The 25504-nt window shown below is 39.3% G+C and overlaps 1 protein-coding gene across 4 annotated transcripts; it reads right to left on the reverse strand.

Moving 5' to 3' along the window:
• LOC120299014 (inositol 1,4,5-triphosphate receptor associated 2-like) lies at positions 1 to 24869 on the reverse strand. 4 transcript variants are annotated; one of them, XM_039323363.1, is made up of 15 exons: positions 24420 to 24869; positions 18934 to 18995; positions 17347 to 17423; positions 16749 to 16818; positions 15960 to 16035; positions 15439 to 15466; positions 14192 to 14332; positions 13635 to 13766; positions 11091 to 11238; positions 8261 to 8310; positions 7703 to 7753; positions 5281 to 5360; positions 5054 to 5182; positions 2387 to 2506; positions 1 to 621 (listed from the first exon to the last, which is right to left on the reverse strand). In XM_039323363.1, exons 2-15 carry the CDS (start codon positions 18986 to 18988, stop codon positions 462 to 464), a joined length of 1317 nt encoding a protein of 438 aa, XP_039179297.1. In that variant the 5' UTR covers positions 18989 to 18995; positions 24420 to 24869; the 3' UTR covers positions 1 to 461. The 4 variants fall into 4 exon arrangements, with proteins under 4 accessions (XP_039179297.1, XP_039179298.1, XP_039179296.1 ...); XM_039323364.1 differs by lacking the exon at positions 24420 to 24869 and adding an exon at positions 23603 to 23822; XM_039323362.1 differs by lacking the exon at positions 24420 to 24869 and adding an exon at positions 23463 to 23822.
• Positions 24870 to 25504: the final 635 nt, after the last annotated feature.

The following is a 25504-nucleotide window of genomic DNA, read 5'->3' on the forward strand; positions in this document are numbered from 1 at the left end:
TTCCATTTCAAGGATTCTTTTAATCCCAGGACAGTAATGTATACAATTACATATTTTTACAATCTTGAATACAAAAAAACCTCCCTGTTAAAAACCCAACAACACCCCCCTTTTAGGCAATGACAATTATTCACATTATATATGCATATATTAATAAAGAGTTGTAAGCATTAGCCCATTATTAAAGTATCTCTTAGCAAAGGTACTATACTTACCGAGCTAAAACTATATCACCTTCAGAAAAATTCATACCTGAATTCATTCAAATACATAACTATTTGTGAAGTTTTCCAGGACATTTCAGCAGGGTGGGACCATATTGTAAGGCCTGGTCGGACTGAGTAGAAATATGTCTTAGGCCCTTAGGGCACACTGATCACAAACTGACGTCCATACTGTTTTCCTTTTTTTATTTTTCCATAAGTAAAGTCTGATGATGCCAATGTATGTGCCTTTTGTGTCTAACAATCAGAGGCTGTAAATGAACATTGCTTCTGCAGCTCCAGGATCCAGATTAGAACAAGGCAAGCAATCCCCAAGAAAAACATCCATAATGAAACCCAGTAGTAAACGGGTACAGAAAACCAGGCTCTGCAAATCTCCAATTTAGATCTTTTGACCCTGCCAAGAATACATTTCAAAATAGTCATTTACTGCAACTAAATATTAGAACTGCTATCTATTTCAAAATGAAAGTTCAGAACTGTAGCTCAAACCCCAAAATATATTCATATGTGGAATTCTTAGTATTCTCTGAGCTTGGCTGTTTGCTTGCAGGTATTTCATTACCCAACTAGATAATATCATCAGTCCTACTGAGTTTTGGGGTTTGCTTCCTTTTTATATACAGTAGCTTGCCCTGCCAAAGTTGGTGGGGGTGTGATTTTCTCCTTGGTAGTTCCTTGCTTGGGGAATTGTTTTGTGTTTGATTGTTTGATATTCATCCGATTATCTGGATGATAGCTGCTGAAAGGGTTTCCTTCCTTCCTTCCTTCCTTCCTTCCTTCCTTCCTTCCTTCCTTCCTTCCTTCCTTCCTTCCTTTCTTCCTTTCTTCCTTCCTTCCATTTTGAATGGTAGGAAAATACGGCTTATTTCTATGTCTGTTGGTGGCTGATTTGTCTGGATGCCAAGCTTTCAGGAATTCCTTAGCATTTTTTGGATTTAGCATGGTTGGGATGCTCACACTTTCCCAGTTGAAGCTATGGTTGAGTCTGACCACTTTTGTGACATTAAGGAGTTTTCATGATGTCTTAAAATGTCAGTTGGTGTTCATGGATGCACTCTGCTAGTCTTCTGCCTGTCTGACATACATAGTGGCTGTTAGAGTCTTATATTCTATATTAAATTACCAAGCCAAATTCAAAAATTTTAGGAATTCTTGGAAGCTCGACATTCAGACAAATCAGCTGTCAACAGATTTGTCGACATTCAGACAAATCAGCTGTCAGTAGATATAGTTTATTTTAGACAAATAAACTATATCTACATATCAAAATACACAACAAAAAGCTAAGTTTTTTAAAAAAGAGACCAGAATACATCCTCTCCAGTAGCCAAAATTCAGATAAGGAGGGATTAACACCAGACAAACAAGCAAAAAATGATATTCTAATGAAAGAAATACCAAGAAGAAAACCGCATACTCTCCAACACTAGTAGGACAAGCTACTGTATACAAACAGGAAGCAAATGCCACACTCAATACTACTGATGATGTTATCTAGTTGGATAATGAAATGTCTACAAGCAAACATCCAAGCTCAGAGATTATTTTCTATTGGATACTCATATGCATTTTCCAGATTTATATAGACTCCATTTTCATTATTATTGGATGTGAAAGTAAAGTAAAATATTATGCCTAAGAAATACAAGTTCTGTATCTCTTAGAAGAAGGAAAAAATACACAACAATCCATACATTGCTTAATTCTATATTTGTGCTTTTTCTATTTACTTTTCTGTAGCATAAGGGCAAGAACTTTGGTTTTAATAAATATAAAACAAGGATATTCTCAGCAAGTAAAACCCTGTACCCAATCCCAACTTCTTTGTTACCACAGAAGCATAAGTGGAGTCTACTGAATCAGATGAATTCTATAGTTCAGCATCCTACAGGAGCCACTCCGATATTTCAGAGAAGGTTCCAAATAGCATATGGACAATACTTGCTCCTGGCACTCAGTTGGCCTTGTGTTGCCATCATGACTACTACAATAAACACTGATAGGCCTACTGTTTGTAACTTCACCCATGGGCCTGTTCTTTCCTTCATTCCTACTTTAAATGAATCTGAGCTAGTATCTGTTCTCACCCTGGCAAAACTTCAAAATCCTTGCTAAGAGGCCATCATAGGTGATAAGAACAGAAGACAATATTCACTCACAGCAAAGCATTTTCTTCCAATTCTTCACATTCCTTGTTTGCCTCTTCAGTACCCAATCCTTCAATGAGATTTTCTAAACTTTTGCTAATGTGGCTTCTGCTCCTAAGTTCTGACTCTCTCCTGAAAAAGACAATAGCAGGCATCCTTTATTGTCAGCTCCAAAGAAAGAAACTTATAGCACTGTTGGGGACAACTTCACTTAAAAGGACAAGGAGGCCAAAAGGAAATGCTCACACCAGCAGCTTTGTTAAGCCTGACTTCTGAACACTGAGTCTCGTTTTAGAGTCAGATCAAGAGACAGACAGTGATTAATTTGATTTTCTTTATGATCTCAAACAGCTGCCTTGGCTTTACACAGCAATCATTATAGATGAAGCTGCGTATGTCTGAATGGGCTTCTGCCCACCTACTTTTCAATAGATAAATGCTATTTTAAAAAATGCCTATGCTGAAATGAAAAAGATATACCTTGAGCATATTCTTCTCACATTTTAAAATAATTGAAGCAGCATCATAATTTTAGGAATAATAAAATCAATATCTGTAACTTCCATCACTTGTCTCCGAACCTGACTGAAGAATGTTTTTTTAAAATAAAGAGGTAATTTGCTAATTTGCCTTTGCTAATCCAGGGCTAGATTGGGCCCATCACTTGCTGATCTAGCACTGCATCCTGGCAGGAATTCTTTGTTTCACACATCAGAAAAATAATGTGCCAATGGCCGATGGTATAAAAAAACAACTTTATATAAACACTTAGAGCTAGAGACCAATCAGACTTCTGAGATGTACACAGGACAAAATATCTATGCTTTGAAAATGATCTGGCACAGCTTGATTGCTAAATTAACATATTTCAAAACATAATCTGTCATAGAAATAAACTCAATATGGAAACCATTTTTGTGCCAGAATTATACATAGGCTTCTGCTGCATTTGAAATGTTAGTTTCTTTAACATAAAGCCTTTTTTGCTTGGACTGAAATTCTTAATATTTTAGGCTTTATGCTGTGTTGAGCATTCCTATTAACATTTATATGGTTTCAATTTTTATAGTTGGTAAGTTTGAAAATGATACAGTATATTCAGTTACTTGAACTAAATAACAAAATATTGACTCGTTAATGTTTTATTCTTCCTTTTTGCCTTTGTTTCCTGTTTCCTTCTTTATTTCTCCTTAAAATGCTTAATAAAATGTATCTAATGGAAAATAATTGGAAGTGCTTCAGAATGTAAGGAATCATTAAAGTAGCTTCATCCTTTTTTATGCTGCATGCCTTAATAAATAATGTCTTTTATGAGACTCGTTAAAGATGTACAGACTGCTAATTTGATGTTGTGGTTAAAGCATCAGGTTAGAAACTGGGAGATCGTGAGTTCTAATCCTACCTTAAGCACAAAGGATGACTTTGGGCCAGTCATTCTCCCTCAATTCTAGGAAGGAAGCAATGGTAAACCATGGGCTGTTGGTTTGACCTCTGAGCTTGGCGATTTGGATGCAAACGTTTCGTCTCCATTCGGGGGGGGGGGATAGTGTGCTTTGAATTGTGCTCATCTGCCAGAGCACTGGCCTTTAAATACCTTTTTGTGTGATGTAAATTGGTGTGGGTGTTATTTGTCCGGATGTTTCTGAGTCATGGTAAACCATTTCTGAAAAGTCTTGACAAGAAAACTCCAGGGACTTGTACAGGCAATCTCCGAGGATCAGACTCAGTGGAATGAAAGGGGGGGGGAAGTATCTACATCATTTTTCAGGCTTATGCAGATGATTTTAAAAAAAGATGTGTGCTTTAAAAAGATGCTTCACTCACACTCTCAACGTTCCAGTCTCAGTGTTGGTTAATCTTTGAAGGCCTAATTAAAGGCATTCATACTGAAACCATTTTACCCATGGCAAAAATAAGCATGCAACAAACCCATATATCCACTTTACTAACAGGGAGCTAGTGCATTATAGTGAGAAAAGTACTGGACAAGATATGGGAGTTCACAAGTTGACTGGGCTAGTCACTCTCTCTCAGTCCAACCTATACCAATGGAGGGCCAAACTAAAAGAGAGAACTTCTGGGCTTTCTTGACTGCCTGACAGTGGTGAGATTCAAATATGTGAACAACCGGTTCTCTGTGTGGATGCCGCTTCCGGAAGTCCATCTTGGGCCCGGGCAACAAAAAATTACTTACTGGTTCTGCCAAAGTGGTGTGAACTGGCTGAATCTCACCAATGGTGCCTGAGATAACAGGACCGCAAATTTAATTTAACAAATTAAGATGGAAATAATTTTTATAGCTACATCTGGGAAACAAAAAGATATATTTATCTGCTATCTGCTATCCCTCAAAAGAAAACTGGCTATAGTTTAAGGTTGCTCAATGTGAGGTCCTTGAGCTACATTTTCTATCTTTGAAGCCTTGAATGCAACCCTGGAGACCCACAAAAGTTGCAAAGAAATCAAGGTAGTTAAAGTTTCAGAAAGGAAAAAAAATCATTACGTATTTGGGATTACACTTTTACATTAAGAAATTAAATCATATTTAGCTGTCTGCTCTGGTTTCATTTATTTCTTGGTCCCGAGCTGCTTCCTTCTGGAGTATGTCCACCCACCCCACTACTTAGAAGCCAAATGCAGCCCTTTTCTAGCAGAAAAGATGCCTGAGTGATGCCTTACCCTTCTGCACAATGGCTTCTTTCTCTGCTACTATTTGCTGCTTGCAAGCTTTGCTGTGAGAAGCTGGAGGGGCTTGGATGCAGGATCACGTGATTCTCTGCAGGGTCTTCTTGGGAGAAATGGGACTGTCTGTGGTGGGGAAACAAAGAGAAACCATCACACCAAGGGCTAAGCCAAGCCAAAACAGTGGTCAGTGAGCAAAGCTCCTTGTGTTAGATGATCCCTACCTTTGTGAACCTTCATCTTTGTCAATTGATGGCTTAACCACTTCTCCCTCAAGGCCTTCCTCATTTTCAGAGCTATGGAACTGATGCAGAGATAATTAGATAACAGAATAACAGAGTTAAAAGGGACCTTGGAGGTCTTCTAGTCCAACCCCCTGCTCATGCAGAAAATCCCAGGGCTTTTTTTGTCATAGAACACCCAGAACAGAGTTCTGGCATCTTTTTTGGACAGAACCTTGTAGGGTAGGCAAGGCGGGTTATATGATGTGTATGAGTTCCGGCACCTTTTTTTTTTTTTTTTTTTTACAAAAAAAAGCACTGGAAAATCCTATACCATTTCAGACAAATGTTTATCCAATCTCTTTTTAAAATCCTCCAGTGTTGGGTTATCCACAACTTTAAAATCCTCCAGTGTTGGGTTATCCACAAGTCATTTCACGGATTAATTGTTCTCACTGTTAGGAAATTTCTCCTTAGTTCTAGGTTGCTTCTCTCCTTGATTAATTTCCATCCGTTGCTTGTGAATACAAGCAGAAGTGTGGCAAAGAAGCTGTGACTGGCTCCCATTCTTTAGTACTCCCATCATAGTATCATCTTTTGTATGATTTAAAGCAATTTCAAGACCGAGCATTTTAATATAAGTTTCTTGTCCTCATGGAATCAAGCTGGAAAATACGAGCCACTAAAAGCCATCCCAATTCACTATTCCAGTGGTCCTCAAATATTTTTGTCTCGGGACTCCTTTACATTATTAAAGATGATGGAGAGCCCCAAGAGCTTTGGTTTATGTGGAAAATATCGATATTTGCAGTATTAGAAATTAAAACTGAGAAAATCTGAATATTGCTCTCCCCTGAAAAGGTCTCAGGGACCCCCAGATGTCCCTAGTCCAGACTTTGAGAGCCACTGCCCAAGACAACCTGCTAAATCCTCAAGGTGAAGCAGAGGAGTATGGAGGGGGCCTTGAAGAAGCTATGCAACAGCTGTTATGTAAACATCACCTTAGCCTTGAAAGGGGGAGGAAGAAGTAAGAATGAAAGTCAAGATTCAAGGGGTGGAGGAAAGAATCTCCATCTGGCTTTCAAGACTCCTTTATTATTCCCTGTAATAATAAAGTAGACTTTCAGTTGTTCTTGTGGAGTTTATTTCCTGACCAGTCTACTTCAAAAGAGTGACAGCATGGATGATTCTTAGCTGATGATGCTTTCGTTGCAGAGGGGAAAACTTCTTCCCATGGTCAATGAGATGACAAAACCAAAAAAAGGTAAAGATGTCCCTGCGGGTTTTACTCCGCTAGTCGTAGCCGTGTTCATCTCTGTTTCTGTAAGCCATTGAGTCAGTGATGTCTGAAGATGATTCCACAGCCATGTGGCCAGCATGACATGACAGGGACAAAATTAATGATGAAATAGAGTGATAAGGCTATAGAAAGGGAATTGAGCCTTTCAGCATCATATTATTCTAATTTCATGTAGGTATTCACTGGCCTATAAAAGGGTATAGAAGGACAGTTATGGCTGCACAGGCAATCCAAGTTGCCCAATGTTCAAGCATTTCTGGTTGCTAATAGATATTTTAATATGTCTGGGCCTGAGATCTGAAGAAGGATGATCCTGCCATACCCAGAATGCTGAATAAAGCCAAAAGGTGCATGCAGCTGTTGCATGTCAGTTGTGATTCTTTGTAACCGGATGAAAAAATAGGAACTTTGTACAGCACATATTTTTTTCAATAATGATGAACTTTAACAGAAGTCCATAAGTTGCACAGATGAAAGCAATTAATCACAAAAATATAGATCCTATGGAGAGTAGAAAAAAACACACCATCTAGACTGAAAGGAAATACAAAGGAGCTTCTTTTTGTAGTTTCTTTTTTCATTAATTAATGCTATCTGAAATTTAAGATTGGGGAGAGAAGAGACTTGATAGCTGCAGTTGCAATACTGTACAGGAAACCATTCTTGGACTGTGCATCACTGATCCTTTGGAATACTGAAAAGCATGCTTATCATCTAGAAGATCACTTGGGAACCTTTAATCAAGCTCTTCTTGATTAGGAATGGGGGCACCCAGTAGGAAGCATGATACCTGAAGAAAGCATATAGTCAACAGATAATATCAACTATCAGAGTTTCCCAACATGGTGCCTCCATTTCAAAATTGAAATGCATAATGTTAAGGGATTCCAAATTGGAGAAAGCTGACCTCCTTAGTTTTACATTATTCTCAGCTGGGAAGTCGAATATTCTGGAGACAATGAGATTATGTTACTAGCAAGTTTTCTAACTTTGGGTTAGACTGTAGTAAATGAATTCAGAACTGGCCAACAAAGAATGAGAATGATGGTCAAATGGTAATGGAAATATAGTGAAATCAGCAAGTATCTTCTTGCAAAGGTCTATAGTAATAGAGGGATTCCTTACCGTTAGCTGCCTGGGTACAACTGCAATGCTGACTCGACGCCGAGCTGAGCCCTGGAGTGTAAAGAAGTTTGATTAGTATGCCTAAATCTTGGGATTGAGTGCTATGGGGGAATCATGTTTCCCTTAAAGATATTTCAGGCTCCTTTCTTCAATCTGCAATAGTCCATTTTCCAGGGCCTATATGACAGGGTTCCCATATCATGCTAGCTATGTACTGCTTAATCACAGTTTAGTACAAACATGCAAATATCTGAATTATGCTAAACTCTGGTTTACAAATCACAGTGCATGGTTTCACCCAATACCTGTAGTCAAAACTAAGCAATCAATGTGGAGATGAAATAAAATGAGATCTTTGAGATGAGCAAGAGTTAAAAGACCAACAAGATTGGCTCTGCCCAACAACAGGATAAGACAATAATTTCAGCTTTCCTTCTCTGGAGATGATGAAGCTCAAAGACCAGGCTAGCTGCATTCTGTAACCCTGCCACCATCTCAAGCAATGATTCTCCATTGAAGCAGCTGAGAACTACTCCCCACAATCCTAATCTTCCTTACCTGGTGAAAAAATCGTGCTAGAGGATATTTCAGTCTCTGTTCACCATCATCTATGAGACAAAAATATTTTTTTATGGGAAGGATCATAATTCAGGAGCTCAAGTACATGTTTTTCAATTCAAAGGTGCTAGATTCCACCTGTAGTATCCTCCAGGAAGAGTTGGGAAAGTCTAGTGTATAAAACCCTAGAAAATCAGATAGATTGAGTATGATTTGACATTCAATTTTCCTCAGTAGATTATGTTCCTGTTGGGTCATTAAGGAGCATATAATATGCCACACAATTGACTCACAGCAAGCTAGTATCTTAAAGCAATTTTAAAAACTGACTTTTTCTGAAATGGATAATCATGATTACTGAATCTGGATAATTAGAAAATGCTTATTTTATAGTGTGGGACAAAGGGAGGTTTTGTATGTTGAACAGACTGTTATTTGGTAATGTCAAGAATGGATCTTGTGGAAAATATGGAAGGAATATCAGTGTCTAGAGTCCTCATTAGCCAAAATAAGGGGCAGGCCCAAGACAAGAACCTTGAGAAGATTGGTTTGGGAGTCTCTCCCAGGGTAGCTTGCCATTCTAGCTTGCCAGTAAACCTAGCAGGAGTAGCCAACATCCCAGAAGACAATCTCAGGATCCAAAAAGATCTTGACAAACTTGAACAATGGGCGCTGTCCAACAAAATGAGTGTCAAAGCAAGAATATACAGTAAGCAAATGTAAAAGCAAAGTTTTACATTTAGGCAGGAAAAATCAAAGGTTCAAGTACAGATTGGGCAAGACCTGGCTTAAAAACAGTAACTGTAAGAGGGACCTTGGAGTCCTAGTGGACGATCACTTGACCATGAGCCAGCAGTGTGCAGCTGCAGCCAAAAAAGCGAACACAATCCTGGGTTGTATAAACAGAAGCATAGAATCAAGAGTACATGAAGTATTATTACCGCTTTATAAAACCCTAGTAAGATCACACCTGGAATACTGCAGTCAATTTTAGTCACCATATCTCAAAAAAGATGTTGAGAGTTTGGAAAAAATTCAGAGAAGAGCAACTAAGATGATCAAAGGCCTAGAAACTAAAACATACGAAGAACTGCTGCAGGATTTGGGTCTGGCTAGTCTAAAGAAAAGAAGAAATAGGGGAGACATGATAGCAATGCCACAAAGAAGAGGGGGTCACACTATGCACTAAAGCACCAGAGGGCACAACAAGAAAAAATGGTTGGAAACTGAACAAAAGAGAGAAGCAACCTAGAATTAAGGAGAAACTTACTAACAGTGAGGACAATTAACAAGTGGAACAGCTTGCCTCCAGAGATCGTGGGCACTCCATCACTGGAGATTTTTAAGAAGAAGCTAGACAGTCACCTGTCTGAGATGGTGTAGGTCTCCTACTTGAGCGAGGGGCTGGACTAGAAGACCTCCAAGGTCCCTTCCAGCTCTATTCTATTATTTGAAAACTAACTCTTATATGATTTTTTTTGGTGAGATAAATGTTAATTACACTGGGGAAACCCAGTGTCTTTTTATGCCCCTCATTGACAGAGCTATATAAAAACAATTATAGATGTAAGAGTACATGCAATGCATTCAAAAAATGTAATTGCATCAGCTTAGGAAAGAGGGAGAGAAAAATCAAATGGTTAGGATTTATTTAGTCCTTTCCTTTCTTGCTGCATTCCTGTAGAAAATCTGCTTCTTTGTAGTTAAGTTAAAGGGGAAATTATCAATCAACCAAAGGGAGAAATTATTGCCAAGGCGAATACTGTATTCATTTCAGTCTATAGCGCACACACAAAAGTAAAACTCCCTCATCATGCTGCTCTGATTTAATTGCTACAGGTTTTGATATCTTTCATTGATGGAAGGAACATATTTATTTTTATTTATTAAATTTATATGTGGCTAATTTCCTCTACAAGGTGACTGTTGGGCATATGTCAGGGCTTGGTTTTAAAATCTTTTGATCAGTTTGCATAACCTTAAGAGATAAGAAAGCTTCTTTCCGAGAGAAAACAGTCAGAGCTAAACAAACCTTCTTAATATTTTCCCTATTAGATGGACCATCATGTTAAAGAGAGCTTCAAGGGAATTATGGTAAGAAATAGCTTTATTCCTGCAAATAATGCACAGATTTCTACAGAGATCTATGTGAGATGGGGGGGGGGTGTTTCCACAAAGTCAAAATGGCAACCATGACCAAAGAAGCCATGAATTAACAAAGAGACAGGATTTGTATTGCACAGTCTTCAATGCCGTTTTGATCTTTTGGGCACACTTCACTCATTGACATCTCTGATTTTCAATTGTGAGACCAGAGCTAGAAAAGGGCTGGAATATTAAAAAAAAACCCTCCCACATTTTTAGAATACAGCTGATTCAGTAGAAAGCTTTTCACCATTGTGGTAACTGTTGACATATGATCAAGAAACAAGTGTCCTTCTAACTCCTTTGATATTTTTTTAAGATATGAATCTCAAACAGATAAAAACAAATTCTTCCCCCACTACACCTAAGAACTCAGGCAAATGTTAATAAGTGCTATTCATACACCCAAAGTTTCTTCCTCCATGCACACCAGCTGCTTCAATTTCTTTTATTTCCATCCCAGGCTTTTTTCTAAGGAGCCAGAAGAACAATTCCTAGTCCCAAAACAGGCAACTTTGCAGCGGCTGAGGATAGACACACTGGATGCTTAATAATGAAAGATGGTAGGCTTTGTATTAAACCATTTCATGCTTCAAAATAGGAGGAACCCTAGGACCACCAGAAAAAGATTGGAGGGCCCTCATGTAGGCCTGGAGTCTTGGGTTGCCCAGACAGCCAATCTTACCCTTATTTTCAGTTAACTGCCAGTTTCGGGAATTCTGCTGGATCAGCCTCTTCATATCCTCCAACTCTGCATGCTCCCTCAGGTGATGCCGTTTCAGGTTCTCCACATGTTGCACCATCAGTTCTGCAGCTCGACTCATCCGAGCCTCCTGCAGGAAGGACAGAAAGGTATTAATGTATCCAAGGAATGGAGTAATAGAAGAAACTATGACCAACCCCATCCAACCTTCTTCAAGGAGAACGGTGAACAGGTTCACCTGCTTCAGCCCTAAATTTTTTGAATTGTGCAGATCCTGCATTGAGTAATGACCGTCACCATAAGATAGTCAATGATTAATTGAGCTCATGAATCTTATGACTAATATTTTGCATTGGGGTAGATTTCCATCTCCTGCTGGATGGCTGATTTTTAGACTTTAAGGGAGTTTGGACCTAGTTAGTGGAAAAATACAACAGCAAAGCATTTCTATATTCATATAAAGAAAGTGACATGAATCACAATTAAGGAAGCAATTAAGCTTCTCAAAGGATATTTTACCTTCTATAGTATTTCCAGAGGCTCAGGATGCTACATTTTGCTAAATATTAGCCCATATTGCAGGAGAAAAAGCAGAGCGATAACAACTTGCCTAAAATCACTTAAGGAGAATGAATACAGGGACCAAGTTTTGAGTTGGAGACTTTCTAGTCCTGGGAGAGGATTAGGTTCTCTGTTCAATTTTATTTCATCTAATTTAGTTTCAAATGTGACCTAATCATATAAAACTATCCAGTGGCTAAATTATATGCAAATTGGGTGATTATTTGCCTAAATGTAACTCCATTACATAAAAAATACGTTAGCAGGATTCTAAGATTCTAACATTTTGCTGATGTAGATCCTTATCACCATATGTATTAAAACTGTGTAAACATGCAATTAAAGCCAACTATTTTACTTCCTTTCTCAAAATCTGAACTGTTCTCTGTATTACCAACATACTAGAACAGATTCCATGATACTGCAGATTGTTAACAAAAATTTTCTACTGGGCCTTTTCCATACAGTGATGCTGTTTCTGACAAAGGGAGGAATGAATAGGTATTTCTCTGGAATAAAACTACAATTGAATGGATTGTGGGACATTAAAATAGTGAATTTAGTATCAGGGCCACATAGCTCTTATCTAGGAGCTACAGTCTCCTCAGCTCTTCAAAGCAGCTTAGTGGTGATATCCGAAGCAGAAATATACTACCAACAATGGCACTGAAAACGTGCAACTGCAATGTTATCTTTCTGTCCTGTGATACTTGAAGATAGGGGTAAATAATCTGAAAAGCTTGCAACATGGATTCCATGGAGTCAGCAATGAATCAGTTTCTTTCTTCCCTGGCACAAAAAAAGCCCACAAACTGTGCCATTGGTTTCAATGTGATTTTCAAGAGACCAGAGAGGAATGGGAGGCAGGGGTAGAAAAGTTTGTACTGATAAAACATGAAAAACATGCATTGTTTATAAGCAATCCCTAGCAATATAATTTGCAAGCAGTGGTGGGATTCAGCCGGTTCGCACCACTTCGGCGGGACCAATAGCTAATTTTGCCCAGCCCCAGAATGGACTTCTGGAAGCGGCATCCACACAGAGAACCGGTTGTTTGAATCCCACCACTTCTTGCAAGCAGGTTTTCACTTGAGTTATCTTTTGGCAGGTAAATGCCAATGGATTTTGTACGTGACTTTATCTTATTTTTTTTTTACAAAGTATCAGAGCATTTGCAAATTACCCTCAGGAAACCCTGGTGCTAGCTTGAAATGCGTAGAGTTTGCCAACTAACACCATTTTCTTACTTGTTTTATCTCAAGCTCATCCTAATAGCTCCAAGTTTGTACCAGGGATCTTTTTGTTTCCTTTTTTTTTTGTTTGATTATATATCATCAGGATATTTACAACTCCTAATAACCATCTAAACAGATTTTCTCCATGGTTAATTACAGATAGTCCTCGACTTACAGCCATTTTTTAGTGACCATTCAAAGTTACAATGGCACTGAAAAAGTGAATTACAACCAGCCCTTGCACATACGACCATCGCAGCATCCCCCTGGTTATGTGATCAAAATTCATGTACTTGGCAACCAGCATGTATTTACAATGCTTGTTGTGTCCCAGGATCATGTGTGAGCCATCTGTAGCTTTCTCAGCCAGCTTCCAACAAACAAAGTAAATGGGGGGGAGGGGGGAGCTTGATTCACTTAACAACCGCACAATTTACTTCACAATAAAACTAGTGATTCACTTAAGACCATGGCAAAAAAGGTCAAAATTGGGCATGACTTACTTAATAACTACCTTGTTTAGCAATGAAAATTGTGGTCATGAATATCTCTAACCCGGTGTCAGACACAAAGGCTCAGGACCATTTGCTAAGCTGTCAGACCAGCCTAGGTTTAGCAACTATTCTTGCAATGATCCCATAAGATGGTAATTGTTGAGATTAATAACAATCTACTCACCTTTCCAATAATTCAGAGTTTAAATGACAGAAATAATAAAGCTAGAACTCACCTGATGGACAGCTCCTAATTTCTCTGCTGCACTTGTTGCCCTTTCAATTGTTCTTGTCAGAATTGCTAGGCTATTCTGTAAATGTTCAACCAGTTCCTTATGCCTGGGGTTCAAGCAAGCCTGCTCCAACTTCTGGAGGAATAAAACAGAGTTTCTATTTCAGATTAACTGAAATAATGACTACTAGGACTTCTTCAGTAGACTTCACAAATAAGACAATTCTCAGGATTGGATCAATTCATTATCAATGCAAGGCAACAAAAATTGGCCCAATTCCCTTCAGAAATCTTTATGTGTAACCTTCTCAATGGTACTATACTCATAGTTTAACGAAACTATTTTAACTGCACATGGGTCACAATAAAACCGAAGCAGCAATCTAATTATAGTTTAGCTTTTAATGAAAATGATAGGAAAAGTGCAATGTCTGAATCCTTCTCTGTTGGTCCTCTTCCTTTTGAGATTTTGGGAGCCCATTGCTATTGATGGCTGTAGATTACCATCCTTTGGAATGCAAAAGAAATGGTCAAAAGACTCAAGAAAAGTACTTCACTTGCCTGCAGTACTGCCTGACATTCGGCCAACTCCTCCTGAATATTCTCTTCTGCTGTGTTCCGTGCTCGTTCTTCTATCTGTACTCGCTGTTTCAGGGTAAACATATCGCAGCGTAAAGCCAAAGCTAAGTGTGCAAAAGCTGCCTGCCAAAAAAGGAAGATCATCCAAATTGTACTACTGAGGGAACGCAATCATATTCCACACTTTTCAAAATCAAAACATTTGACCCTAAGTCAAATGTTCTAATTTACTCTAGGAAACAGAAAAGATGGTATAAGATTTTTGGATCCTTATCAATTTCTTATCTGCAATCGTGTTTTAAGGAAAAGTCACGATGTTGTGCATATGTATCTATGCATTTGTATTTCTGTGCTAAACTAGCATGAAATTCATCCGTGTGTAACAAAAAGACAGAAAATCAGTTGCTATAATGGTTAAAGGCTCTCAGCTTCAAGATGGGAGTCTATGAGGTACAGTTCTTTCTTGGGCACAAAATCGTGGGCCAGTCATTATTTCTCAATTTTAGGAAGAAGGCAATGGGCAAGTCACTTCTGAAAATGTTGCCAGAAAACCCAAAGATGTTTTTTTTCCCCAAAAAAAATGTTGCCCAGAAAACTGCATGGACCTGTCTGAGCAGTTTGCCAGGAGCTATGACTCACCAAAAGACACTGATATGAAATGTCACTTTTCAAGATGACCTCATCATCTTAAATTACTAATTGTTTCAGACAATTTCCCAGGACTCATACCCTTTAACTAAGAAAATAGTGGTTCATCCCAAGCAACACCATATTATAGTATCGTTGTTGGGAAATTGGAATACAAATGTTTCATTTCCCTGCTGAAAAATGTCTGGTGTCAAAACAAATAACATGTATTTATCTATTGTATGCTTTCTGATGACACTGTAATGCAGTGAAAAAGGAATTTAAATCATTTGCATCCTTCAGGTATGTAGAAAATTTGCCAACCCAGCCATGGATTATTATGGAAGCTGAACTTAATGCTAAAATTATACAAACATCTTTGATGAAGGGAGATGTTCTTCGCTAAGGACAATATTGTAATACATAGATATAGTTGAGCCTCAGAACAAATACTATTCTACAGGTCAGAAAAAGAGGTCTCCAAGCTAGCCAAGAATCCAATTATTTTAGAACATCCATCTCCCTAAGTCTCAGAATATTTTCTGAAAAATCTAAAACGCTTGAATTAGAAAGAATTCAACCATATGGACAACAGCACTTACCTCCACATCTTGCTCTGTCAAAGATGTCCTGCAAAGAAAATACAAAATCATAGAGTAGATATTAGTGAACTGGCAAAGCTCAAACAACTTAGCAGAGGAGAGGTTCTGTAGCTTCCAACCTGAATAACTTCACCCATGAAGCTGGAGAGAATGCAGAAAAACATCCCCCACTATTGCAACCATGATCTCCGATTTACAGAACCTGTGAGCAAATATATTCAAATTGGTATAGTACAGAGGGATGTAAGTGCAATATGTAACTCAGATTTACACGGGGAAATGTCTTGTAAATGATATGGAAAGATTCTTTATAATAATTGATAATGATTTCACAAATGCTGTTGCTAAGATTGGTACAAACAATTATTGGAGGTCAATTGTATTTGTTTGAATTTTAAGGCTATTTTAAAGCCAAAGTCCAGGAATAGATGCCTTATTTTAAGGAGCCCTTCCCACTCACAAAAAACAGACAAGAAGAGGGCCTGTGAAAGAGTCCTGTCAGACATGTGAATGTCTCTTACCTATGCAGGCCCAGCCTCTGAAGCACAGAAACCTCCACCTGTGAAGTGTTCAATTCGTCTTCAGAGGAATTTGATTCTAGATTTTTTAAAAAAGTTTAACAAATAAAGTGGAAACAACATAAATTAGGACCAGATTTTTTTAAAAAAACAAAGACACTTAGTCATCCATTTAGATTATTTTGGCTAGAAATTTATTGCAAAGATATGGCAGGCCAGTAACTACAGACTATTCAAAAGCCCTTGAAATGTAAGTTACATTCCTGATAAAACAATTTGTTTTAACAGTTCCTGGGCATTTCTTTTTATACAGACTACAATAGAAATCATTCAGATAGGACATTAATCTGGATCCTTTTTTCTAGACTACATGGCCATTCTACACAGTCTGAGAACATGCCTATGGGGTTTGCTTATTTCAATAGAAATTTCAATATACGGTCAACCTGCAGCACTCAAAATTCTAGAGCAGCACACTTGAAGAAAGTTCCTGGTGAACATACAAATAGAGAACATGCTAATCTTTTGGAGATGGGAAAAGTTGGAACTGGGGGAAAAAAAGGAAGTAAACTAGTCTTTCCTGGAAAATTAGGATCATAAATTAAATAGATATATAAAAGGGAAAACAGAATTGGAAGAAACGAAATGAAAGGCAGAGAAAAAAAGGTAGAAAAAAATGGATGGATGGAATTCTGAATATAAAATAAAAATGAGGAGGTGAGAGAAAAAAATAGAACCTATGGAAGGACAATAATGCAAAGGGAGAACAACAAGATAAACTCAATTTGCCACCTTCATCGCTGTCACCACTGTCTTTGAAGCACACTGCTTGGACGCTGTTCCTCTTTGCCACCACAGAAAGCTGCAAAGGAACAAGAGTAGTTACAACCAAACAACAGAAATACACATACACATTCATTCCTCAGGATGGATTAGTCCTCTTATGGAAATGGAGTTAACTTGGAAAGAAGGATCGTGATACCAATCCAACCATGTGCAGCAGAGTGGACTGTAATCAATAACACCAGCTGGAGAGAAAAAGATCCTTCATACTTTTTTAATTTAGAATATTGGTATATTTGTTTCAAGCCCCACATCATGTTACAATAAAGTAACAGAGATTCCAATTGAATAGCATGCTCCAAGACAGTCTTTTCCAACCTGGTATTCTCTATATGTCTTGGATTACAACTCTCAGCATGCCCAGTCAGCCCATCTGCAAGATACCGAATTGTAGGAACGTGTTTTGGAAAATACTCTGAGGGCAGTACATACAGTTCTAAAGCCAAAGCTAAGCCATTCGGGGCCTGATCAATACCTAGCACTAAAAACTGGGAATCCCCTCTTGAAAATGAGGTAGCAACTGTAAAACCATTCCTGTCTTACTTACTTTGGCCTGGCCATCAGAGCTTTGAGTTCTTTCATTCACCATTCTTTCTGATTCTCCTTCTGAGGTGGCCGTTGCTTCTGAAGGAACAAACACAAAAACATACTCTTCTTTTCTTGTGTTCATGAGAAAATTTCCCATTCAACCTAAGGTCAAAATCGGACAACAGGATTGGCATCATCCAGTGATGGGATTCAAATATTTGAACAACCGGTTCTCTGTGTGGATGCCTCTCCCAGAAGTTCATTCTGGGCCTGGGCAACAAAAACCGATTCTGCCAAACTGGTGCAAACTGGCTGAATCCCACCATTGGCATCATCCATATATTTTGGCCATCTTAGGAATAAGAGCAGAATGCTAGAGGACTCAGAATAGAAAATGAGAGAACAAGTAGGTCCTCACATTTCTCTTTGCTAAGTGGGTTCCTTATTCAGAAAATTGACAATGAGGATGGGAGAATTGGCTGACAATACATGCCTTCTAAAGAAAGTAGAAAATCTTAGGTCAGCTATCTCCAATCTAATGTTCTTCAAACATTTTTGAAGATGGGGTCTGAGCTCCCAGAAATTCCATCTGGTATAGGGATGGCAGCATAGTGCTTTTGAGACTTGATCACAGAAGAGTGATCACTCATACTTAATCCACAAAATATTTTTATTTTAAGCAAAGACATATTGAAATAGCAGTAGGGTTGTAGCACCACCTGTGAAACTGTAAAGCAGGGATATCCAACCTTGGCCATTTTACACTGGGGAATTCTGGGAGTTGAAGTCCACAAGTTTTAAAGTTGCCACAATTGGACAACACTACTGTAAAGGAATAGAGAGATGACCTTGGTGATAGAACAGATGAGACTTGAAGGGAAGACAAATTACAATTCAGTCTTCATAAAGTGGAAAACATGAAAGAAAGAAATTCAGAATAACCTGTCTTAGTTTCATTTGGTATAAGAAAGAGAAACTCTGACAAGTTTTCAAGATTCTATTATTATATGCTACCATGATAAAGTAGCATTCCTGGAATCCTTTTGGTGTCTGTTTCCTGACTTAGCCTACCTCAAAGGGATGACGTAACCTTTCATCTAGCGTGGAGAATGTCCAAACCAGCATTAGCCGGTGATCAGAGAAAGGCCTTCTGGTGTGTACACAGGGCAGAGGAATAAACAAGGAATTATGCTGGTGTTAAAGTGGCAGGGAGAAAGCAGTCACTGCATCCAGAATAAATTGTGGCAGGATACTGGATCTGTTACAACTGAGAAATGATCCAGTGGTGGGCCAGAATAGGAAGAAATAAGAGTGAAAAGAAAATGTGGGAGTCAGAGTGTGTTGTGTTCTCTCTCCCATTTAATAGGATTCAGAAAGATTCACTAAGCACTGACTTAGATGCAGGGACATTGGCTCTCTTTGAGATGCAATTACATCTGTTGAAAGCTGCTAACACTGAGCAATGAAGACCCACCAGCCACCAATGATACTAAGCTCTGATCAATCTTAACAGAACATATAAGACTAGCACCCCATAAAATTAGGAGACAGCCTCCCTCCCTAACCCAAGGCTTGTCATTACTCCATCTATGCCCAAGCTGCTTACCGGCATCTAAAGTCAGCACAGGTCCATCCAGATCTCCCAGATGCTGTATCTGCATTTCTTTGCTGAAAGGATAATTAGGCTTAATTATTATGAAGCTCGACCAGCAAAGAGACAAGCTCCTTAATGAAGTGGGCTACCTCTGCCCAAGTTGAGTGTGGAAGTGAAAACTGTATGAGGTTTGTCACTCCAGGAGAGATAACCTTGGAATATCAGGCAGGGTGTGCGATCAGAGGGGCTGCTTCAGGCTGAACCCTCTTCTGCAGAGTGATCTCATCATATGGAGTGCAAGAGGCATCTTTCAGTCCTTCTTTCCTGCCCAAGCCTCACCATTTTCACAGGCACTGCCTGGCATGGAATCAATTGTCTTACTTCTGCAGTAGCCTGCCATTCTCTTCGCTGGGTCAGGCTGACAGCCAATGCTGCAGAGTCTGCTGTGCTTTTCCCTCCCTGGTAAATAGGCTGAAAGGACTCCCTGTAACTGTATTTTCCCAAAATCTGTGAGTCACAGAACCACAGAAATTCATCAAATTTTAACTCTACTAACACCTTCCAGACTCCCAAACTGATTCTCTTGTCTAATCCAGGAAATAGGAAATATATATATAAAAAAAATCTACAAGGCCATCTGCTGGGGAAGGCTCAGAACAGAGTGTAAAGAATAAGAACTGAGTGCAGTAGAATACTAATTTTGCCAGCAACGGTAAAACTTAGCAATTACAACAAAACATACCACTTAGCATGCTCATTGGTCACCTATGATTAGGAAATCAAAAGGTTTTGACTCTATTCTTGGTTCAGCTGGAGGGGGACTACAAACTCCAACATGCTAAGAGCATTGGGAATTGTAGTTCAAATATATCCAGAGGCTACCAACCCGAGGAAGACAGTATTAAGAGTTTGCATCATGGATATGCTTCAGTTCTGTTTCTCACATGGCTGTCCAAGCATGACACCATGTAAACCACAGTGAACTTGGCTCAGTTGGACAATTCACAGTGTAATGTGCTGTGCAAACTCAGACTAGAATTAATTCATGTGTAAGTGAATAATCAAACTTGACGCGGTGTAGCTCCAGATTAATCTTGAAGCCATCTTCGTACATGTTCGAGTGACAAAAATAGAAACCGGTGTTTGTTGTTATCTAAGAGTACTCCAGAACAGTCAACTCGCCATGGCCAACTTGCCTCAGGACAACTCGCCATGGCCAACTCATCATGGGGCAACTCACTGTGGGACAATTCAACAATTCAATTTAATTATTTAAAATAATACAAAATATATTTTATTTTTTGCCATTCGCGTTTCATTTTGTCCCTCCTTTGGCAGCTTTTCTTTAACGATTCTATTCCACTATTTCTTCGATATTAGTGTAACTCTCGTCTCGCGGCGAGTTGTGGTGAGTTAGCCATAATGAGTTGTGCAGATTTTGCTTGCCTTTTATCAGCAGCCTCTTTTGTCATGCTGCATCATTCTCCCCGCCCTCCACTGGCCTTGCAAAACTATAAAATTTAATATTTATGTTTGGTAATAAAACAAACAGGGAGACAGACTCTAAATAAAACTTCCCTAAACAAGTCGGGGGAAGAACTATGGAAAATAGTGATCCTCTAGCACATCTACAGTCTAAACAGCTCATGCCATTACCAAGATTTTTAGCCCAAAAACTCTTGAAGTTCAGAAAGAAATGGAGGATAGTAAAAGGGCCTGATATTGCTCAGCTTATTAACACAGAATCATTGGGTTCATTCAATTTAAAGCTGCTCCACCTCAGCACCATTTCTGGGGGAACAATGAGTATCCCTCAAGTGGTTATACCCCCATTTCCCCGGACCCCTTTGGCAAGGTCCTCTACAAAATCCATCTCCACCAGAAGGCCAGAGAAGTTAGGATTACCACTCCATCAGACATTATTCTTTTCAGACACAGCGATTTTACTTTAGTAGTGTAAGGTCCTTCCACTTTATCTGTGTAAGCTCCCAGGTTGACATCTCCAGGCAGGGTTGCCTGTAACCCTCAATTTACAACAGTTCTTTTAGTGAACGTTCAAAGTTACAATGGCACTTTAAAAAGTGATTTATGACCATTTTTCACACTGATGACTGTTGCAGCATCCTTACAGTTACATGGTCAAAATTCACTTGGCAATTGAATCATATTTATGATGGTTGCATCCCGGGGTCATGTGATCACCTTTTACAACCTTCTGCCAAGCAAAGCCAGATTCACTTAACAGTTGTGTAACTAACTTAACAACTACAGCGATTCACTTAACTATGACAAGAAAGGTAATAGAATGGGGCAAAATACACTTAACAACAGTCTAGCTTAGCAACAGAAATTTGGGACTGTAAAGTGGTCATAAGTTGACCACAATACACGTACGTAAGTACCGTATATGCCGGCGTATAAGGCGACTTCCACGAGCGCTAAAATCGGCGCCAAAGACGGGGGTCGTCTTATACGCCGGAAATACTGGTATTTCTAGGAATGCAGCCCGACGATAAAGACGGGGGTCGTCTTATACGCCGGGTCGCCTTGTACGCCGGCATATACGATAAGTAAGATTAATAATCTGTTCTATAGAGAATGTAGTTTCCTCACAGGCAGCAAATTTGCTCTTACTGCAGGTGTAAAAAGATTTTACTAATATACTTATTCTTTGTTTAGGAGAAGAACCAAGAGAGGGGACAAGAAAGCATAGGGAGACTTTATTTCTGTATGGGCATATTTGTTAAATACTTCCAAGTGGAGGAATATAAGCAAGTCTAATATCATTTCACATACACTGATGGCTAGAGGGGTTCAGGGAGCTGCACTGACAAACGGCTGTACGGGCTACATTCAGTTCAGCGCTGATCCACAGAGAAAAAAGAAGTATTTAGGGCCTCCCAACAGAAAACTGCCATCACCTGGAAGCTGTCCAAAACCTCTCAACATCAGAGCTTCCCTACATGGCAATTTATTACAAGGCAGCAGCTTGACATGCAAATCAGGTCATCATGCGCAGACAATTTTGGAGCTTTGAAAATGCAGAAGAAATGCCGTAAGGCTTAAGCAACTAGATAAACACAGAAGTCAGATGAAACAGGAGTTCAAATATAAAAATGCAGAGGCAGAAAGGGCTACAGGGAAATGGGAAAATGCTTTAAGACAAAATAAGAGGACCAGGGTAGTCGGGAGTAAATACGTATTAAAAAAAAAAGCCAATAAGGTTGGTATGCAATGAAAAATCATGTTTATTTCACAGGAGGAAAATATTTTCATTCCATTCTTTCCATCTGCTACACAGTTTAACAACTCATAAACTATGAGACGCAGCAGAAAGAGCCATCGCCGTCTTTTTGCCCCTATTTTGGGGCCACATAGTCCTAATGTCACAGCAGATGCAGCATGGAGAAGAGACCGACAGGAACTCCTATGGTTTCAGGTTAAATTGAAAATTAAAAAGAAATATCCTGGAAGAATGCAATGGTAAATTATATCCATAATGTTGCTGAGAAAAGAAATCCATGAAGTCTCATACAGTCAAGCTCAAACTGCAAGAAGACTCTCTCTCATCAATTTATATTGTGGTCCTACTCAGCACATAACTCAGGGAGGTGTATATAATCAGTATAGGTAGTCCTCAGGTTACAACGGCAATTGGGACTGGAATTGCCATTCTTAAGAGACATTATAAAGTGCAGTGTCGGATGTCTACGCCATTTAGCAATGGCAGATTTGGCAGTCCCATGTTGCCATTGTTAAGGATGAGTGAGGACCTGACCAGTAAGAATCCAGTTGCTGCTGGCTTCCCCATTAACCTTCCTTGTGGGAAGCTGGCAGGGAACATTAGAAATCACAATTACATGACTGCAGGGGTGCTGCTATGGCTGGAACTCTGAGGACTGATTATAAGTACCCCCCATTTAGCACTGTTGTGAGTTAGAATGGCTGCTGAATCAATGAACATAGGTGGAGAACTATCTGATCAATAAAATCAATAGAAAACACATAATGGAGCAAAATATAAAGAATAATTCAAACAATAAAAGCCAAATCCAGAGAGCTGGGGGGGGAGGGGAATTCATGCAATGGGTCATACACTCTCAGACACAAGGAGGAGGAGAAAAACCAGGTCTTTAATGCCTTCTAAAAGTCACACCTAACCAAAAGCCAAAGATACTGGAATGAATATACATCCTGACTCATTGCATTTATTTAATAATCTGCAGATTATTAAACACATGTCTTTTTCCCCAGGATGGATGATATGGTCCCGAAAGCCAGTAGGAGTCTTGTACCAGTGCTGCAGTGGTGGAGCCGAGTTAATAAAACCTAATCTCAGCCACGCATTCACAAAAACAGAAGCCATGTACGAGCCACTCTATCCTGTGAATACTGTAACACTAATATCAACACACTCATAAGATCCATCCAGTAGCTCTGCATTTCATTCAACGTTTTCACTTGTTTCCTTAAAACAATTTTCAGAATCACTGAAAGTACCATTTACTCTTTTAAGAGTGGCTGACCTGTCATTGACTTACCTCTGGGCAGTCTTTCTTTTCAGGGTCCTAAAAACAAAGGCGGCGGTGGTGGGGGGTCATGGTCGCAGAAGGTATTTCTGAGCTGCATTACCACCACCACTGCCGCTGGGCCATTCCTGTTTTCTGAAACTACGAAGTACCTGTTAAAAGTTTGCTCCTTCTCACCGCCTGTTTATTGTAACGAAGAAGCTCCTGGCAGTGTTGTTCCTATTAAACCTATCCCAAAAAAAGCAGTTGTAATCCAGACCAGTTATAATCCAATCTGCACGAGGCAAACCAGAAGCAGCAGGAAAGGAGGGGCTGCTAAATACTGTGTAGAACCTCTTCTTTTATCTCACTCTTGCTCTCTGACTGCTAGTCATGCCAGACTCCCAAGTGCTAAACCCCTTAAAGTAAGGAATATGATAAAGAAGTGGTGGCTTAGTTCAGGGAATTGTTATTACCACCTTCAATTTATACTTTTCAGTCCCCAGAGAAGAGCTTTTCCTCTAGAGACCTTTTACCCACTTGGGTTTGTCCCATGTCAACCCAAGTCTGGAAGAATTCTGATTCTCTTCTGACTTCAGGACACAACCTGCATTTGCGTATCATTGTACAAGTTCAATAAAGGGACAATAAAGTGATTCCAACGGATTGAATTGACATCCATCTATTTTTTCAAAGTTATGCACAGAGATTTTTACAGAGTCTCAAGGAGACATTTGTTGTTGAAAATAATTCTATCGTAGGGTTCAGAAAGTGACATACAACGTGCGATTTAAATCCATAGTGCATAAAATACACTCACCAATAAAAGCAAATAAATCAAAAGAAAGGAAGGAGAGCAGAATGGGAACAGTTAAATACTATCTACTCATGGTTGCTTTTTCCCCTCAGGCCCCATCAAGTACATAGTTAGCTAGCATATTTAAAAGTATTTCCCCATTTGTATATCAAAGGTTTAAATAACTGACTTACCCTAAAGAAGGACTTTGAGTGTCATCAAGCAAAGAGAATCTAAAGTGTGACGAGCCAAGAGGAAGGCCCTTAGAAAAGCTCTTCCTCTTTCTCTGGAGGTACCCAAGGTGGACAGCAACAGCAACACCAGTCCCTGCTCTGCCCCTAAGCAAAGCTGCCGATCTTCTGAAGATCAGAAGATCCTGGGCTGCCCCTCCTGCTCTAAGGCAGATGCTCTACTAACCAGGCTCTGCTTCTAAGGAATGCACTTTTTCTGCTGCTGGAGAAGCCCCTTGTTTATAGGAGGGATGACGGCTGTCTTGTAAACACGGCCTGCTGGTGATGGTTTAGCTCTTTCTGGTTGTATGCTAACAGAGGTTAACCTTGAACGGAGAGTTAACCCTCTCTCGTGCTGCAGAAAGGAAATTCCCCTCTGCTGATCAAGGAACAAGAGAATATTTTCCCAAGGTTGGGAATACCATGAAAGGAAACCTGTAAAGAACATCGCTGTTGTTCCTCGACGCTTATCATTTTTGGAATCACATCAACATACTTGAGACATCTCAACTGCTGTTGTTTACCCCTCCCCCCCCAACCAGGACTTAATTGAGCTCCAATTTAATCATGCTCAACACCCATTGCCAACCTGCTAAAATGCAACAGCTTATTCCTAAAATATATAAGTATGCCTCTGAGCATTCGTTGAATGAGACCGCAAGGTTTAGTTATTCATCAACTAAACCAGGGGTAGTCAACCTTGGCTCTTTTATGACTCGTGGACTTCAACTCCCAGAATTCCTGAGCCAGCACAGCTGGCTCAGGAATTCTGGGAGTTGAAATCCACGAGTCATAAAAGAGCCAAGGTTGACTACCCCTGAACTAAACCTTGCGGTCTGATTCAACGAATGCTCAGAGGCATACTTATATATTTTAGATCAATAATGTGATCTAGATTAAATGGGCATCGGTTTTGTTTTTTGTTTTGTTTAAAAAAAAATCAAATGCAAAACTAGCAAAGACTGAGATGGAAAAAGCTTCTTCTAACGCTTTTGTAATGTATGTGTGCAGAATCCAAACCAAAAATATATTGCTGGAACTTTTAAAAG

Source organism: Crotalus tigris, unplaced genomic scaffold (genome assembly GCF_016545835.1).
Source record: "Crotalus tigris isolate CLP2741 ecotype Arizona unplaced genomic scaffold, ASM1654583v1 scf7180000024167.7108832, whole genome shotgun sequence".
NCBI lineage: Eukaryota > Metazoa > Chordata > Lepidosauria > Squamata > Viperidae > Crotalus > Crotalus tigris.

Coding starts and splice junctions, on each gene's coding strand:
- LOC120299014 (XM_039323363.1), bottom strand. CDS start 18,988: ATGCAGATACAGCATCTGGGAGATCTGGATGGACCTGTGCTGACTTTA. Junction 15,467..15,959: donor CAGAGGCTGGGCCTGCATAG/GTAAGAGACATT, acceptor TTTTCTTTGCAG/GACATCTTTGACAGAGCAAG. Junction 5,183..5,280: donor AAAGATGAAGGTTCACAAAG/GTAGGGATCATC, acceptor TCCCCACCACAG/ACAGTCCCATTTCTCCCAAG.